At 48.6% G+C, this 16,364-nt stretch overlaps 1 protein-coding gene across 3 annotated transcripts; it reads left to right on the forward strand.

Annotated features, from left to right (window-relative positions):
• Positions 1-611: 611 nt before the first annotated feature.
• Positions 612-11,440, forward strand: LOC133372036 (uncharacterized). 3 transcript variants are annotated; one of them, XM_061600249.1, is made up of 4 exons: positions 612-969; positions 2,828-2,939; positions 7,405-7,476; positions 8,816-11,440. In XM_061600249.1, exon 4 carries the CDS (start codon positions 9,280-9,282, stop codon positions 10,441-10,443), a length of 1,164 nt encoding a protein of 387 aa, XP_061456233.1. In that variant the 5' UTR covers positions 612-969; positions 2,828-2,939; positions 7,405-7,476; positions 8,816-9,279; the 3' UTR covers positions 10,444-11,440. The 3 variants fall into 3 exon arrangements, with proteins under 3 accessions (XP_061456233.1, XP_061456232.1, XP_061456234.1); XM_061600248.1 differs by lacking the exons at positions 612-969; positions 2,828-2,939 and adding an exon at positions 6,120-6,324; XM_061600250.1 differs by lacking the exons at positions 612-969; positions 2,828-2,939 and adding an exon at positions 6,120-6,324 and having other exon boundaries at positions 8,819-11,440.
• The last annotated feature ends 4,924 nt before the right edge of the window (positions 11,441-16,364 follow it).

Consider the following 16,364-nt stretch of genomic DNA (forward strand, 5'->3'; position numbering starts at 1 on the left):
GCTGCGGCTCCTTTCATTTTTTCCCCCAGTAAATTGCCTATGGCTTTCAGGGAGGCTGCGGCTCCTTTTGTTCTCTGGCGGCTGACGCAGCTCTAACCAGGAGCTTGCGATTGCGGCTTCCTGGCCCGCTCCGCGGCATTTTTTCCTGACTTCTTTGGCTTACTTACATAAGGAGCCTGTACATACGGCTTCCTTTGCCTCCTGAAGCTCAGTGACGTTACGGGAGACCGCAGCTGCGGCTCTCCCCCCCTCAGCAAGCCACCTAGAATTAACTGAGAGCTTGCGGCTGCTGCTCTCAGTATTGCTGCCACTTTACCTTTTTCACGGCAGCTCCAGAGCCTGCAGCTGCGGCTCTGTGTCAGAGCCCCTATCTGGGAGGGTTGCTCTGTCTCCCCCGGCTCGTCTGCGGCATCTTAAGCCTACCGCAACTGCCTTTAGAGCCCGCAGCTGCGGCTCATTCTTTCCCTCGTTTGCTGAGCCCAATCGTGCTTTCGCAGCCCAGCGGCCCCAGAGTTTTGGTTTGAGTCTGTTTTGTGCTTGCTGGTGCGTTCCTATGACCGCCATTGCTTCTTTATCACCCCAAGCTTCTCTGATTGGCCAATTTTCCCGCCGTTTTTTGCGGCCGCCATTTTATTTGTCTCTTTCTGTCTAGTCAGTTACAGTGCCAAAAAGGGGGGTCTCAATTACACGGGCTGTAGTTTGCAGAGCCAAGGCTTTCTGGCAGCCCCACAGCGTGATTTACATAGCTTTCTCTCTGCTACTGCTGCTGCCTCTTGCGACTATTTGAATACTGCAACTGCTTGAAGCTGTTGATACTATACCAAAACTGTTTGACAAAGACTGTCCATACCATACAAAAGGCTCGGAAGTTTCAGCACCCGCCCTATAAGACGACCCCCGACTTTTGAGAAGATTTTCCTGGGTTAAAAAGTCATCTTATACGCCGGAATATACGGTACTTATTTGGAGGTAAGTCTCATTGAGACTTCTGAGTAAACATTCCACAGGATTCTGCTGATAAAAGTGTCGTAATTTTCACTTTAACAACAGCTTAAAAACACAAACAAATTTCAAGTGAGAAATTTGGTGAATAATTTATACATAAGAAGAGCCTGCTGGACCAGACCAATGGCCCATCTAGTCCAACATCCTGTTCACACAGCGGCCAACCGGATGCCCCAATGTGAAGCCCACAAGCAGGATGTGAGTATAAGAGCACTCTTCCCCTCCTGCAGTTTCCAGCAATTGGCATTCAGGAGCATGCTGCCTGCCTTCAGAGAAATAAAGTAGTTTAGAAGTATCTGTTTTATTTCAAAGACAATAATAAAACAAAAAAAAGTAAAAAGCTCAGATCTGAACCTAACAAACTATTATTAGAATTATGGGGTCGACACAACCAACACCACACAGTAAATATAAGTAAATGGGGAAAGGCATTGGGTAATTAGCACTGTTGAAGATACGTGGTCTATAAATATGACCTCGGATTTTTACTTAGCCTCATGTTTCTTAGATTAGCACAATTTGGGGTAATTGCCTGGTAGAGAGGACATAAATCTAAAGGGAATTTCATATATACATTGGGACCTCATTCAAAAAACAGAACAATTCTGGAAAATATTTTCCCTAGGATTAAAAACAATGCTAACAGCTGAAAAGTCATGGTGACCTTTTTTTGTTGAAAACAGAACCAAGAATAACTGTTCTGAATTTTCTTCAAGAAAAATGGTTACATCTAGACATTTTAATCAAACTGTAATTTTAATAGCTGAATATGCAAAAATAAACAACTAACATGTTTTTGAAAGAAGATGAGAACCATCGATTAACTTCTTGAATTCCTACCAAAAAAAGGCTTGAGCAGTTTCATTACTCTGATGTTGGAAGGTCTGTAACAACATAAATACAAACTGCTTTTCCTTTCTTTTAAAAGACAGAAGAGTTACAAGCAAATCAAGGGGGGAAATAGAAGGTCACAAAGAAATTACTCACTTTTGAAGTGCTGTTTTAAAGTTGTTGTTCCTTAGCACAAATATGATGCAAGAGACACAGGCCTGTACACCATTCAGCTAAATACTGGTGTATACAACAGAATTGCCTTTTTGACCAACTTGGATTCCAATTTCAAGATAATATGTCCCACCCAATCTCAGTAGGGTTGAGATCATGGATCAAGTATATTTGTTCAGAGCCCCATGTTAAAATGTTTATATTAAAAGCTAAAGAACTCTTTTTAGAAAGTGATAATTTACATAAGCATTTAGCTCAGACCTTAAACAAGAAATACAAACCTATTTTCATTCTATCAGGTTTTGCTGAAATGTGGCTGACCACAGCTGGTTGGCACTGTTTTGTTTGTTGTTGACACTGAGAGACATCAAAAAATATGTGCCCACTAGTACAACAAGGCTTTTGGTTTCTCTTCTCTCCCCTCCAGCCCCTCCCCAATTTGCTCCAGAGGGTCTCCCAACCCTCCAGAGTACATTTTGGGTACAGAGGGAGCTACTGACAGGAGGGGGAGAAGTCCCTTGCACGAGCACAGCTTTAATTTTCTCACAGACTTTATTTGCTGTTGCTTATACATAAAATTCAGAAAGCTAATATTATGGTGCAAACCACTTTATACAGCTGTTGAAAAGCAGTCTGTAGTTCCCTTGGGACTGCAGAACTAAAGGCCCCATTTGTGCTAGAGCATTAGAGATTATACGCTGAAAGGTGGGACATAAATCTTCAAAATACACACATTTTGTTATAATACATAATTAAAAACGAGGCACATAAAAAGCTGCTTCTGACATTAGTCCCTGCTTGCCTCCTTTCATTTTAGCACGGCTAGATGCATTCAAGTTTCCACATGAATTTTACTCCAGGACATCACTGTGATAGTGACACGCACCAAGCCATGATAAAGAGGCAAAGATTTGGATCCTAATATACAGGTAATTTATGCATTCCAAAACAATGGGGGGGGATCCTCACTGAACAGGATAAGGGCTTGTTTTCTGCTGTTAGCAAGTCAGTGAGTTCTTATTCAAGATGCATAACTTATCATAGAATCATAGAGTTGGAAGGGGCCTTGTAGGCCATCGAGTCCAACCCCCTGCTCACAGCAGGAAATCCACAGCTAGAGCATCTCCCGCAGATAGCTGTCCAGCCTCTGCTTGAAGACATCCAGCGAAGGGGATCCCACCACCTCCCTAGGCAGTCGGTTCCATTGCCGAACTGCCCTTACTGTCAAGAAGTTCCTTCTAATGTCCAATCTGAATCTACGCTCCTGCAACTTAAAACCATTAGACCTAGTCCTACCCTCTGGGGCAGCAGAGAACAAATCTGTACCCTCCTCTATGTGACAGCCCTTCAGGTACTTAAAGAGTGCAATCATGTCACCCCTCAGCCTTCTCTTCACCAGACTGAACATGCCAAGTTCCTTCAACCTTGCCTCATAAGACTTGTTCTCCATACCGGCTATCATCCTCGTCGCCCTCTTCTGAACCCGAAGTTCCATTTTTAAATAAAAACAGGGTTAAACAAAAAGTGTATTAAACAGACTCCAGTTTGTCAAGCACATCTTTAAAGTGTCACATTTACTTTCATACTTATCTTTTCCCATGTAAATGGTGTAAGCAGCAGCGGGAACAACTGAGGAATGGAAACGGGAAACAAAAATAGAGTTTCAGATCAAACCACCCATAAATATACACAGTCCCCACCACAAAAAAAATAAGAACACAATTAATCCTCTGTACTTCTTTGTCAGGACCCAGAAACATTACAAGGCTTGCTCAAGCTCAGAGGTTCTTAAGCTGTGCTCCAGAACCAGGAGTTTGTCCCAGGTGTTATTTTAAGTGGTTTGCAAGCAATCACACTAAAAATGGCAAAAGGGACCGCTGGCCAGTCACCCTCTCTGCTTAATCTTCCTTCTCAGGTCCTTTGTGGGAACAACGATGGAAAAGGTCATAAAAGGCACTCCCAACTGCCTTGGATGAAGGGTTGGACATAAATGCAATAAACAAAGAAAGAAAGAATCAAACCATTGTTTGTAGGAGTGGGGAAAAGGCTTATGAGGAAATATTTTATTTATCCTATATACATCCCATGCTTCTCCACTTGCAGGTCCCCAATACACCCTGAAGATCACCAATGAAAAAATGTTTTTAAGCTATGCTTTAGAGTATTTTTAACCTTGCTTTAGAATGTTTTTAATTGTAATTGTGTTTTGGAATGTTTTTAACTTTTTTTCTTTTTCTTGTTACATTATTTTGTTTACGTTTGGCACCCTGAACTCCTTCAGGGGGAAGGGTGGGATATACAATAATTATCATAATTATTACTATTATTATTATTCAAGGAGTTATGACAGGAATGGTGAACCTTTGGCCCTCTAGATGTTGCTGAACTACAACTCCCATCAGCAAGCATGGCCAAGACGTAGATGATGAGAGTTGTAGTTCAGCAGCATCTGGAGGGCCAAAAGTTCCTGCACCTGGGTTGCGGTTCCCACCCCTTTAGGCCTCACAGCTAGTTGGTGCTGCACCCACTGAATTTCTGCCTGTTGTGTGCTCTACGGTTCCAATGAAAAACTAGGCCTAAATACATGCGAATTAAGTGGGCTCAGTAAGGTTCTTCCCCCGCAGCAGGCTTATCCTCCCACTCCCTTAAGCAGGCCAGCCGCTCAGGGCAGGGACCTTGCCTTCCTGGATGTTGCCCTGGACAGGGCCAGGCACAAGCCACAGCAGAGCCCCGGTTCTGCGTGCGCGTTTTTTAGGTGCTCTCAGGTAGTCAGCTCCTGGATCCCTCCGAACCTCTTCCCTCTGGAGGGGCACCCTGCTGTGGGAAGGGCTGTATAGCTCAGTAACAGAGCAACTGCCTTGCATGCAGAAGGCCCCAGATTCAGTCCCCACCATCTCCATGTAGGCCTGGAAAAGACTCTCTTCCTGAAACTCTGGAAAGCCACTGCTGGTCAGTGTAGACAACATTGAGCTAGATGGGCCAACAGTCTAATTTGGTACAATGGTCCCAGGGTATGGTCTGAAGGTGTTACACTAGAATTTAAGGTTCGTGCCTACTGGATGAAGGCCCCAATAATCATTCAACAGGAGACTCATAAAAAATGCAAACCAAGGCTTTATTGTCACTTGCAAGTGGAGAACTCACATAGACTCGTGTCAGTCTTGTGAGTTCTGAAGCACACATATCAGAGGCATACAGTTATACCCTATCTTCTAAGCATTTGGCAGCACACACAAATTCCGAAGGTGGGGGTAAATCATGCTCTGTGCTTTTGCACTGTGCACAAGGCTACAAGATAAGCAAATTGCAACGTCTAAATCACTCATTGTATTCTTCACAGTTTTGCTGACTTCTTAGCAAATGGTCAATGACCTAAGCCAACTTACTTAAACTTAAAACGTCACTTGTTAATATCATTCTACATGTATTGTCAGCATTTCTATCAATCAATAATATATTTTTTATAACAAAGGCAGATGAGGCCAGTATCCTGCTGAAGCTAAGCAGGGTCAAGTCTGGTCAGTGCCTGGATGGGAGACCGCTTGGGAACCATAAGTAAGCCGCTTTGGGTTTCATTAAAAGAAAGGTGGGGTATAAATGTAATACATAAATAATAAATAGAGGCAGCTTCCTAGGTCCCAGATGGACCAGTGGTCTGACTCCATAGAAAGCAGCTCTTCCTGTGGTTCTTCCTATGTTCCAGTTGCACACCCCATGCAGTGGGTCATCTTCTCTCCTTCTACTGGGAACAAGCACCCCTCACACACATCCTTCTGCTTTGTTCTCTGGAGGGGCAGAGATAACCCATGGGCGTGCAAGAGGGGGTAGGAACCTCATGATTGGAGATGGAGGCACCTGTTTCAGATATCCGTGAAGTCTGGAGGCCTGGCCTCATCTTGGAGCATTTGTGGTTATCTTTTGACTTTGTTGTGTTGTTATTATGTGCCTTCAAGTAGATTACGACATGGCGACCCTATGAATCAGTGACCTCCAAGAGCATTTGTCATGAACCGCTCTGTTAATAAATAACTAAAGCACAGTTATCAACCCCTTAGTATGTACTTAGCACATCATCTGAGAGCATTAGAAGGCTCTGAGGTGACCCGGGAAGAACTGGAAATATTGGAGAATAATTTCCTTGCAATTTCTAATTTGTCTAGCCAATCCAGAGTTTTGGGTTACCTAACATGTTTTGGAATTAAGAAATCCCTCCATCAGGGGGAATTTACACCTCTTACCAGCAACGTGCTGCAAAGCTTGACTTCTGTTAACAGCTTCAGCAAAGGACAAAGATACAGAAGTTCATCTTTGCTGGTAAGTTGCCATGAAAAAGGAATTTCTTGATTCTGAAACGCGTTGGGCAAAATAAAACATTTTGGCTTTTTGAGAACTTTTTTTCTCCGGGCCTTTTTTCCTGCATCCATTGTCCCCCTCCCCCTTTTTATTTTGGGGGGACATGGGTACTCTGTACCTTGACCTGGGAGTGGGGGGGGTAGGGGATGCAATTTCAGCAAACTGTCTTGGGCCATCCCTAGCAGAAGAGAGACGGGGTGTGTGTGAAGTTTCCCTCTATTCAGCACTGGTTAGGCCTCATCTTGAATACTGCATCCAGTTTTGGTGTCTGCACTTCAAGAAAGATGCAGACAAACTGGGACAGGTTCAGAGGAGGGCAACGAGGATGATCAGGGGACTGGAAACCAAGCCCTATGACGAGAGACTGAAAGAACAGGGCATGTTTAGGGGAGATATGATAGCACTCTTCAAGTGGACACAGAGGAGGGCCGGGATCTCTTCTTGATCGTCCCAGAGTGCAGGACACGGAATAATGGGCTCAAGTTGCAGGAAGCCAGATTTCGACTGGACATCAGGAAAAACCTCCTCACTGTTAGAGCCATACGACAATGGAACCAACGACCTAGAGAGGTAGTGGGCTCTCCGACACTGGAGGCCTTCAAGAGGCAGCTGGACAGCCATCTGTTGGGAATGCTTTGATTTGGATTCCTGCATTACACAGGGGGTTTGACTCGATGGCCTTATAGGCCCTTTCCAACTCCACTATGATTCTATTATTGTACTGGTGGGGGGGAGACAGATTTGGCAGAGACCTTCTGAAGCAGATGGAAGGGTGAGAAGCAGCTGAGGAGGAGGAAGGGCCGTGGCTCAGTGGCAGAGCACTTGCTGTGCATGCAGAAGGCCCCAGGGTCAGTCCCCAATGGACTCCTGCCTGAAATCTTGGAGAGCCACTGCCAGTCAGTGTAAACAATACCAAGCTAGATGGGACAATTGTGTGGCTCAATATAAGGCATCTTCCTACACTGCAGTGGTCACTTGGAAAAAGAGCACCCAAACGCGCTCCCCACTCCTACTTCTCCCTCTCTCTCTTCTATTCCCTAGGTTACGCACTCTGCAAACCTTGGACAACAACATCCAGTATCTCACCTGGCAAATGCAACGCATCAGTGGCACGTAAGGCGCTCTTAGAACACGCCATGGGCCAGTATGGGCTGGGGAAGGGGCGCACAGAGCCTAGGCTTCTCACCACAGAGCAGCCTTTCCCAACCTGGTGCCCTCTAGATGTTTGGGGCTGTTACTTCCATCAGCTCTAGTCATTGACTGGAGCCAATGGGGGTTATAGTCCAAAACATCTGGAGGGCGCCAGGTTGGCGAAGGTGAGCATACATGTGGTGGTAGGCCAGTTCCCAATTGGTTTATTATAGTTTTTACTAACTAGGGAGCCAGTGTGGTTTAGTGGTTAGAGTGTTGCACTACAACCTGGGAGACCAGGGTTTGAATCCCCACACAGCCATGAAGCTTAATATCCCATGCAAGTAAAGAAATGCTCAAGATTCTACAACAAAGGCTCTTGTCATATATGGAGTGAGAAATGCCAGATGTCCAAGCTGGATTTAGAAAGGGAAGAGGCACCAGAGATCCACAACAACCTGGTATTTAACTGGAAATTAGAGAGCAGTCTTCCTGCACTCTTGAGTACCTCTGAAACTCATCCTGACGTCAGAGACAATCTCCTACCTCCCTGCATGCTGCAATCCTGATTTAACAGGTGCTCCTGTCCCAGCCCTGGTGTGTAATTTTTGAAAACACACAACGTGAGTGCATGTCACATAATGTGTAGTTAGGCCACAAGGATATGGGGATGCCCAGTCTTTGGGGCCACAAATATGAGATACAGCCACTCCAATGAATCCTGCAGTGGCCCTACACCTTAGAGTTTGACAACCGGATCCGATGCAGAAGGGCTGTTCTGACGTCTTGGTCTTTTTCCTTCCCTCCCCCCCCTCCTTCTGGCCACACTACCCAGGATCTCACGGACTCCATCAAACACTTCCGTGGCGTCCATCACCTCCGTTTACAGCTGGGGACATTCATCTGGAGATGCTGCTCACTATATTTGTATATTTGTTTTTAATGTTTTTGATTGTTGTAAACTGCCCACACAGGGCCTTCTCTCAATCCCGCCGACAAAAACAGCTAGACTGGCGGGAACTAGAGAGAGGGCATTCTCAGTGGCAGCCCCCACCTTCTGGAATTCCCTTCCACAAGATCTACGGCACGCCTCTTCCCTTAATGTATTCCGTAAAGCCTTAAAGACCTGGCTCTTTCAACAGGCCTTTGGGATTTCTGGGGAGGGCTAATTGCTATGATGAAAATGCCTCTTACCCTGTTTAGTACTGCTTCATTATTGTATTATTGTGTTTTATTGTTTACATGTACGTCGCCTAGAGTGGCCACTGGCCAGATAGGCGACACATAAATTAAATTAAATTTATTTATTTATTTACTATAGCAGGTTGGGATCGCCTCTCTGCCACATGCCTGTCATCCTAGAAGAAGAAGAAGAGGAAGAAGAAGAAGCAGCTCATCTCACCAGGTCCTCCCGGCTGGGGTTCCATCAGGCGCAGCTGCAGGGCCGGTGGGGAGGCCCTCCGCCCCGGTCCAACTCCACGACCAGGCTGATCCCCAGCGCTCCTTCCTTGTGCTCAGCTGTCAAACCCTTAGCAGCGCCGCCGTCCCGAAAGGGGGGCTGCTGCAGTGGGTGAGCCAGCAGCTCCCCATCTGCCCAAGGCCAGGTAGCCACACACCCCCTCCAGCCCTTCTGCAGAGGTGTCAAACCCCGCCCAAGGCCCCTCACGTACAAAGCCCCGGCCCCTGCCCCAGGCCCCCTGGGCCTCTCCCCGAAGACTTCCTGGCTCCCCCCATCCTGTTCTGCAAGTCTGGAAGCCGCATCTGGATGCACCATCGGAGGGCAAGATGGGCAGCGGGGCTGCCAAGGAGGGCTTGGGGGGCATCTTCAGTCTGTTTGGGCAAAGCAAGAGCCCCCTGCCTAAGGACCCCGGGAGACCCAGGACCCCCAAAGGGAAGGAGAGGGATAGCGGGGCCAGGAGATCACCGAGCACCCCCAAGGAGGCCAGAGCTGGCAGCCCCAAGGACAAGCCTACAGAGATCAAGGTCAGCGCAATGGTGGACAGGAAGGTGTGCCGGCTGAGGTGGGCCGACGCCTTGCCTGACGCCCCAAAGGCCCACATGGCCTTTGAGCAGCAGAGCACAGTGCTGCCGCCGTTCCTGGACCCCTTTCATGTGCCAGAACCAGCTGGAACTGCTCTGCATGACGGCAGCCCGAGTGGAGCTGCACCACAAGAACAACAGGCGTGCTGTGCTCCCCCCCAAGCCCTGGCCCACGGCATCGTGGAGTCGCTAGACACAGACCAGGCCACACGGGACCTGCACCTGTGCCTGGCCAAGACGCTGGAGAAGAGGCGCGGCCGGCCAAGCGTGGAGTACCCCGTGTGCCTACTCTGTGGCCGCTGCACCCCCTACTGCCCCCACCCGCGCCCGCATCACAGCCCATCCCTCCTGGTCTACCCGCGGCTGAGCGTCTGGGAAGGCGAGGTCTACATGTGCCTGGGCTTCCTCCTGAAGATCAAGAGGTCTGAGGCCAGCGAGTGGGGGCTGCTGCAAGCGGTGGGCACCACCAAGCGGCCCCTGGGGAAAGAGGGGCCCCCCAGGCACGAGAGGAGCAGCAGCATGGAACAGGAAGAGTCGGGGAGCCGAAACCCAGCCTCAGTCCCCAGAGAAGGCGCCACGCTTGCCCAAGCAGCAGCAGCAGCCACCCGCGCAGGGAGGGGACCCAAGGGCCAGAGGAGTGTTCCTAGGCGCTCCCCACAACCATCCAAAAGACACCACCAGCCGCAACTGGGAAAGCCGGCCTCGTCAGCAGCAGCAGCGCGGGTCCACGCCAAGCCCCCCAAGAATCCCCCCAGCGTCCTGAAACAGCTGCTGTTATACATCAAGAACGCCTGTGCTAAGATGCGAGGGACAGCCCCCAAGCAGCAGGGCTCTACGGCTTCTCTGTGGAAGTTGGGGGGGCCTTGGGCCCCCTGGAACACTGGGGGTTCCTTCAGCCACTGCCTCTGAGCTCCACAACCAAGGGGGATTTTGCTTCACAGGCAGGGCTCTCGGCCCATGGTTGGGAGCTTCAAAGAACTCCTGCCTCCCGCCGGGCAAGCCTCTGCCTTGGGGCGCTGGAGGGTGTCCCTGAATCTGGATGAGCCCGAGGCTCCCCGGGCCCCCAAGAAAGGGGAGAGCCGCCACACAAAGGTAGCTTGTTCTGGGGCATCGAAGAAATTGGCGAGACAGTCTTCCCCGGCACAAACGAGGAAGGCGCCCTCCAAGCAAGCATCCCGCAGAGACAATGTGTACTGAGAGCCTCAGCGGGGATGCCCAACCTGCTCGCCTTCGGGTGGGCTGGGCTTGGGCGGACGCCTTCTCCTACAGGGATCTGTTGCTTCCTGTCACCCATCTCCCCAGATGGGACACAGCAGGTCTGTGTTACTTCCTTCCCAGGCTGCAAATAAATTGGCTGGACTTTTACATCTCACTGCCTCCCTCTGGGTTTCTGCCCTTTGACCAGTTCGTTCATGCTTTCTCTGAGAACTTGTAGGGAAGGTAGAAGACAGGTTCTCTGGGCCTCCACTCTCCTTTTATACTTTTATACATGTACCAATTCAAAAAAACATCCACCGTCTGCCCCTGACACTCTATATGCTTTTTCAAATTTGAAAAATACCAAATTCATGCAAGGTCAATTTCACCTCGACATCTCCAAGGCTTCTTTTCTTTGGAGAGGCACCTTTTGGAGAGGGGTGTGATTTTATTTCAAAACATTTAATAGATGGTTCACTTGTTATGATGTGGACTTATATTTTAAATCAAAATGAGTTCACGATTCTAAATACGGTTCTTCAAAACTGTTTTCAGTTTTTGGTCCAACATGGCTCTGTGAATCAACTTTTTGTGTGGTAAAAATGGTAAAAGCAAAACACAGGTCACAGATATTGAATGAAAATTGGAGGTGGAGTTGAGATGTAGTCTGATTTTATGCCTGATTTTCCTGCACGACTTCATGAAATATGTCAGATTTCTCACTAGTTCTATCAATAAATAATTCAAAACATTAGTGTGTATTTTTTTTTACCCTCAAAAACACAGTTAAAACAATGTTCTCGTTGTGTGGCACAAATATTAACACATTTGCCACAATTTTGGCAAATATGAAAAAACTGTTGGCCATCGCTGCTCTACATTGACCGACAGCGACTCTCCAGGGTTTTAAATGGGGAGCAACTCCCCCAGCCTCACCTGGAGATGTGGGATTGAACCCGGGACCTTGTAATGCACAGTAGTGTAGTGACAAATTCAGAAGTGCAGGGTCCTTTCATGTTAGTCATAGCCATGCCCCCTCCACCTTTTTTACTGCAACGTTGAGAATGAGATCCTTGTTAATGCCTTCTCCCACAACAGACATCTCTAGGAGCCAAAGGGGAGAGTGTTAGCTGCTGAGAAGACTCTTTTACAGTGGATGACTCACCTCCTCTGACTCTCATTGGCTCCTATCAGCAGGAAAGGTCAAGGAAGCAGTGGCTAAGGCACTTAGGGGGAAAGCGTGCATAAAAATGAGTATATGAGTGAAAATAACATACAGAAATGCTCACATGACGAGAAATTCCTTGCAAAAATGTGTGCATCGGTCAAAACTGCCTACAAAAATGTGTTCGGTTGGAGCAATTTGCACTAAAATTCTGGAGAAATGTCATGAGGATTAAAAAAAAAACCCCAATGCAAATTGCTGCAGAAATGTGGCGAATTGAATTTAAGATTTGAAACTGAGAGAACTGAGACTGACAAGTCCTTCCCTGCCTACCTGGCGATGCCGGGGATTGAATCTGGGATTTTCTGCATGCAAAGCAGATGCTGTGGCCCTTCCTGGATAGTTACCTTTTGGCCTATCCTGACCTGTCTGCACCTGTTGAGCTTCCTTGTTATTCTCTTCCCTGTCTTCAGCTATAATAAAGAGACCCATCCCTTCCCCCTCCCTCCCCCACCCTGCTGCCCACCTTTCAAATCCAGCCCCCTATTACAGAATTTGTTGCAACCCTTTTTAGTTTGGACCTGATTTTGGCAGCCAAAGGAAGACTGGTTGGAGGCAGTGGTGGCTGGCATCTGTTGCAATGTAGCTCTTTTTAAAACTGATTTGCATTGCTTATTTCATCCTGGTTTTCAGTCTATTGTTACCCCACCGGGTGTTTTTTAAAAATGCAAATCCAAATCTGCCTGAAAACTCCCGTTAAATGCTCAGCAGTGCGGTTGCTCAAGGGCTGTATTGGGGAGGATCCAAGAAAGCTACCTTTGCTTACTGATTGCAAACGGCCCTTTCTCTCCAGGCTTCCAATGCTTCTTCGTCTCCTTTTGCATTTGCTCCTGGCACCGTTGCAACCACATGCTGAGGCCTTTCTAAATCTGAGCCAGGACTGAGTCCCTCAGTCTCCACCAGCGAGCTAATTACCCTTGCTAAGTATAATTTTGTCACCGATTTATTATTGTGTTGGCCTTTTTCACATAAGCAATCGATGATGTGCACGCGACGATCATCTTTGGGGTGATGTCTCCCGTAATTGGTTTGTTGAAAATATATTAACTTGTTGCCTTTTGCTGTGAAAGGAAAAGGGGAGGAGGAGGGATCTTCTTTTTCTTTCATGGATGCCAGTGAGGTCTCCACGTGGGTTATAGTCCCCAGTCAGCTCGAGACAGGAACCTGTCATAATTTTTTCTTGGCTCCTCCCCTTCTTACTGAGGTGATGCCAGTTCTGTTCCTGTCTCAGCTCGGGCAACAACCTTTGGCTGTTTTTCTCTCACTTCTGTAGACTATCAGCCTACGGCTCCTCTGTTTTCCTTCGTTCTTTTCTATACTTCTTATTATCTTTCTCTTCCTCTTTTCGTACCTATTCTTTCTCTCCTGGCTGAGATATGGAAGCACTGCCGTCTTCTCAGACCGCCAGGACAAAAACCCTTAGAGGAACAGGGCAGCACACAGTGGCTACTGTGGTCGGATCCCTGCAAGGCCATAAGGGGTCAGGGCAGCACTCAGCTCCTGCTGCAGTCAGTTCCCAGCCGCCGTCTGTCCCACAATCCCAGAACAAGAAGGGACACAAAAAATCAGGGCAGCACCCAGCTCCTGCTGCGGTCAGTTCCCTGCAGATATTGGGCATGACGGCAACAGCTCCAGCGGACGCGCAACGTCCGGCCAGGGAGCATAGGCAAGAAGCCTCATTTCAGAGCATGAATTTCGCTGCTACATCGTGGCACAGCTCTAATCGGGGCGGAGGCCTACTGTGCGAAGTGAGCCTTTCACCACCGCCTACTGCCTCTTCCAGCTCCCTAATGTTTTTTCCCGCCGAAAAGGCGGCGGCGGCGGCCATCTTGAGTGGCACTCAAGAGGCGTGTTCGATAGAGCCTGCAGTCCAGCGCCATCTACTGGAGCAGCTGGACGACAGCAGATCGGAGGATGAGGGAACGACGGAAGCCCATGGGCGGTATGCCCCCCCCGTCTCTCCACCCCAGCTCTCTCCTCAGCCTATGCCAGCTCCTTTAATAACCCCTTCAATGACGCTGGCACAGTTGTTTTCGCCTGACGTAATTCGGCAACTTAAGCAGGCACTATTAGAGGAGGTCCCACCATTTACTGTGATACCCCCCAATACTCCACAATGCCCACAGCCTATGGCAGTAGCCGCCCCCCCCCCCATGTAAGAGACCATGCCAGGTTGCCAGACAGCTTTCCCCTGACCGGACTTTGGTGGCTATGGGTACGGGGTATTATGAGTGGGACCACCAGGATGCCCTATCAGAAATCGGATCTACAGGGTCCATGGATGACGGAGAATGGACCGATGCCTCAGAAACAGAGGCTCAAAACTCGGTCAGACTATTTTTGGAAGTTCATTTTGAACCATTATTAAAAAAGGTGATTGCTTCCCTGGAGCTGACTGCTCCTTCTGAGGAACAACCTACCTCCTCCAGGCCAGCTATGGTACTGACTACTGTTAAGACCGGGCCTAAGGGCATTCCGTGCCCACCTATGCTGTTGGCTAATATTCAACAGGAGTGGGAGCTACCGCTATACCCCAAAAGAGGGACTAACTGGGCTAATAGACTATATACCTTAGAACCCAGTGTTATGGAACAGTTGCAGGCCCCAGACGTGGATGGACCTATTACTGCGCTCCTGTCACATTCGATCTTGCCACGGGATGGGGATGCTCATCTCAAAGATCCCATACAGCGCAAGTCAGATCTAGCACTTAAGCGGGTACATGAAGTGACGGCTATGTCCATAAGAGCCTCTGTGGCAGCTTCAGTATTCTCTAGGGCATCACTGCTGTGGATTGAGGACCTAGCCCAAAATCAGGAGCTGGAGGTCTCCAAGTTATGAAAGTCCATTTTAAAACTCTCACTCTGCATGGCCTTCATAGCAGACGCTAGTATGGATTCCTCACAATTTGCAGCCAGGGCTATGGCCACGGCAGTGGTAGCCAGGCGCCTAGTATGGCTTTCACATTGGGATGCGGACAATGCATCCAGATCTAATCTAGCCACGGCTAAATATACAGGTGGGAAATTATTTGGGGAAGACAATCTGGCGGAGGTATTGGTGGACAATAAGGATAAAAAGAAAGTTATGCCCTCACAGGGGAAAGAGGAAAGAAAGCCATTCCGACGCTATACTCCCACTTTCCAGATGCGTTCCTTTCGTGGCTCAAGGCCCTTCTTCAGCAACAGACAGAGGGATTTTAGAGGCTCCCGTTTTCCCTGGCAAAACCAGAAGCCTCCACAGAGATTCCACCAGAATAGACAGCAGTCCTACCAGACTAGGCAGCAGCGTCAACCACAACAACGTTTCTGACTCTATACCTGTCAGAGGTCGACTCAATTACTTCCTAAACCAATGGCAGACAACAACAAAAGACAAATGTGTCAGCTCTACACTGCCTCAGCAGTGTCAGGGGGGGCTTGAAATTCCTGGGTCTTTGGCAGGGAAGGAAAGTCCTTAGCCAGCAGTCGGGTTGTAAATCTGCCAGGCCTATCCGAAGCGTACTTGCCGAGTCAGAAGTCCAGAAGCGAGGTCAGTGGAGGTCCGGGATCAATTGCCAAGGAGGTCAGTCAAAGAGATGCTGCAGGGAAACTAGGTCTACACAAAGCCACACCTGACATTGCTGTCAGCAACAAGCTGCAGCCAAGGTGTGCCTTATAAAGAGCAGGATGGACAGCAGGTGTGAGCCCTCAGCGTTTGGGCCTTAAGGAGACAGGCCTGCCTCTCTTCTGCCTGACCTTCTGCTGTCTACGTTCTGCAGGTGAGGGGGGAGTATCCTGTTCACTGTCTGTGTCTGGCTGCAGGGCCTCTGCTGTCCCTGGGGTGCTCTGCAGCTGAGGGGCAGAAGGAGCTGGATTCTCAGGAGGCTCCTCCGTGTCTCCTGCTGCTCCTGGGTCTGCTGCTGTTACTCCCAAGTCGTCCTCATCTGAGGAGTCCTCTGACGGGGCCATGACAAAATGGGTCCTGAGCATTATCAAAGACGGGTACAGACTGGAGTTACATCAGTATCCACCCCCACGTTTCGTCTTCTCACACAGACCGACATCACTACAAAAACACGGAACGTTCCTAGCAGAAATAGAGCACCTTTTACAAATCTCAGCTATAGAACCCGTCCCCATGGACGAACGGTTCTCAGGAGTGTACTCCCTCTTCTTTTTGGTGGCAAAAAAGGACAGTTCATTCAGGGGGGTGCTCGACCTCAGGTTTGTCAACCAGTTCCTGAAACGCAGGACTTTCCGGATGGAAACTATAGTTTCAATCAGAGAGGCACTCCAACCCCAGGACTATTTGGCATCCATAGACCTCAAGGAGGCCTACCTGCACATTCCAATTCACCCCACGCACAGAAGGTTGCTCAGGTTCACATACGACAAGAAACACTTTCAGTACAAAGCCCTGCCATTCG

This window comes from Rhineura floridana, chromosome 17 (genome assembly GCF_030035675.1).
Source record: "Rhineura floridana isolate rRhiFlo1 chromosome 17, rRhiFlo1.hap2, whole genome shotgun sequence".
Lineage (NCBI taxonomy): Eukaryota > Metazoa > Chordata > Lepidosauria > Squamata > Rhineuridae > Rhineura > Rhineura floridana.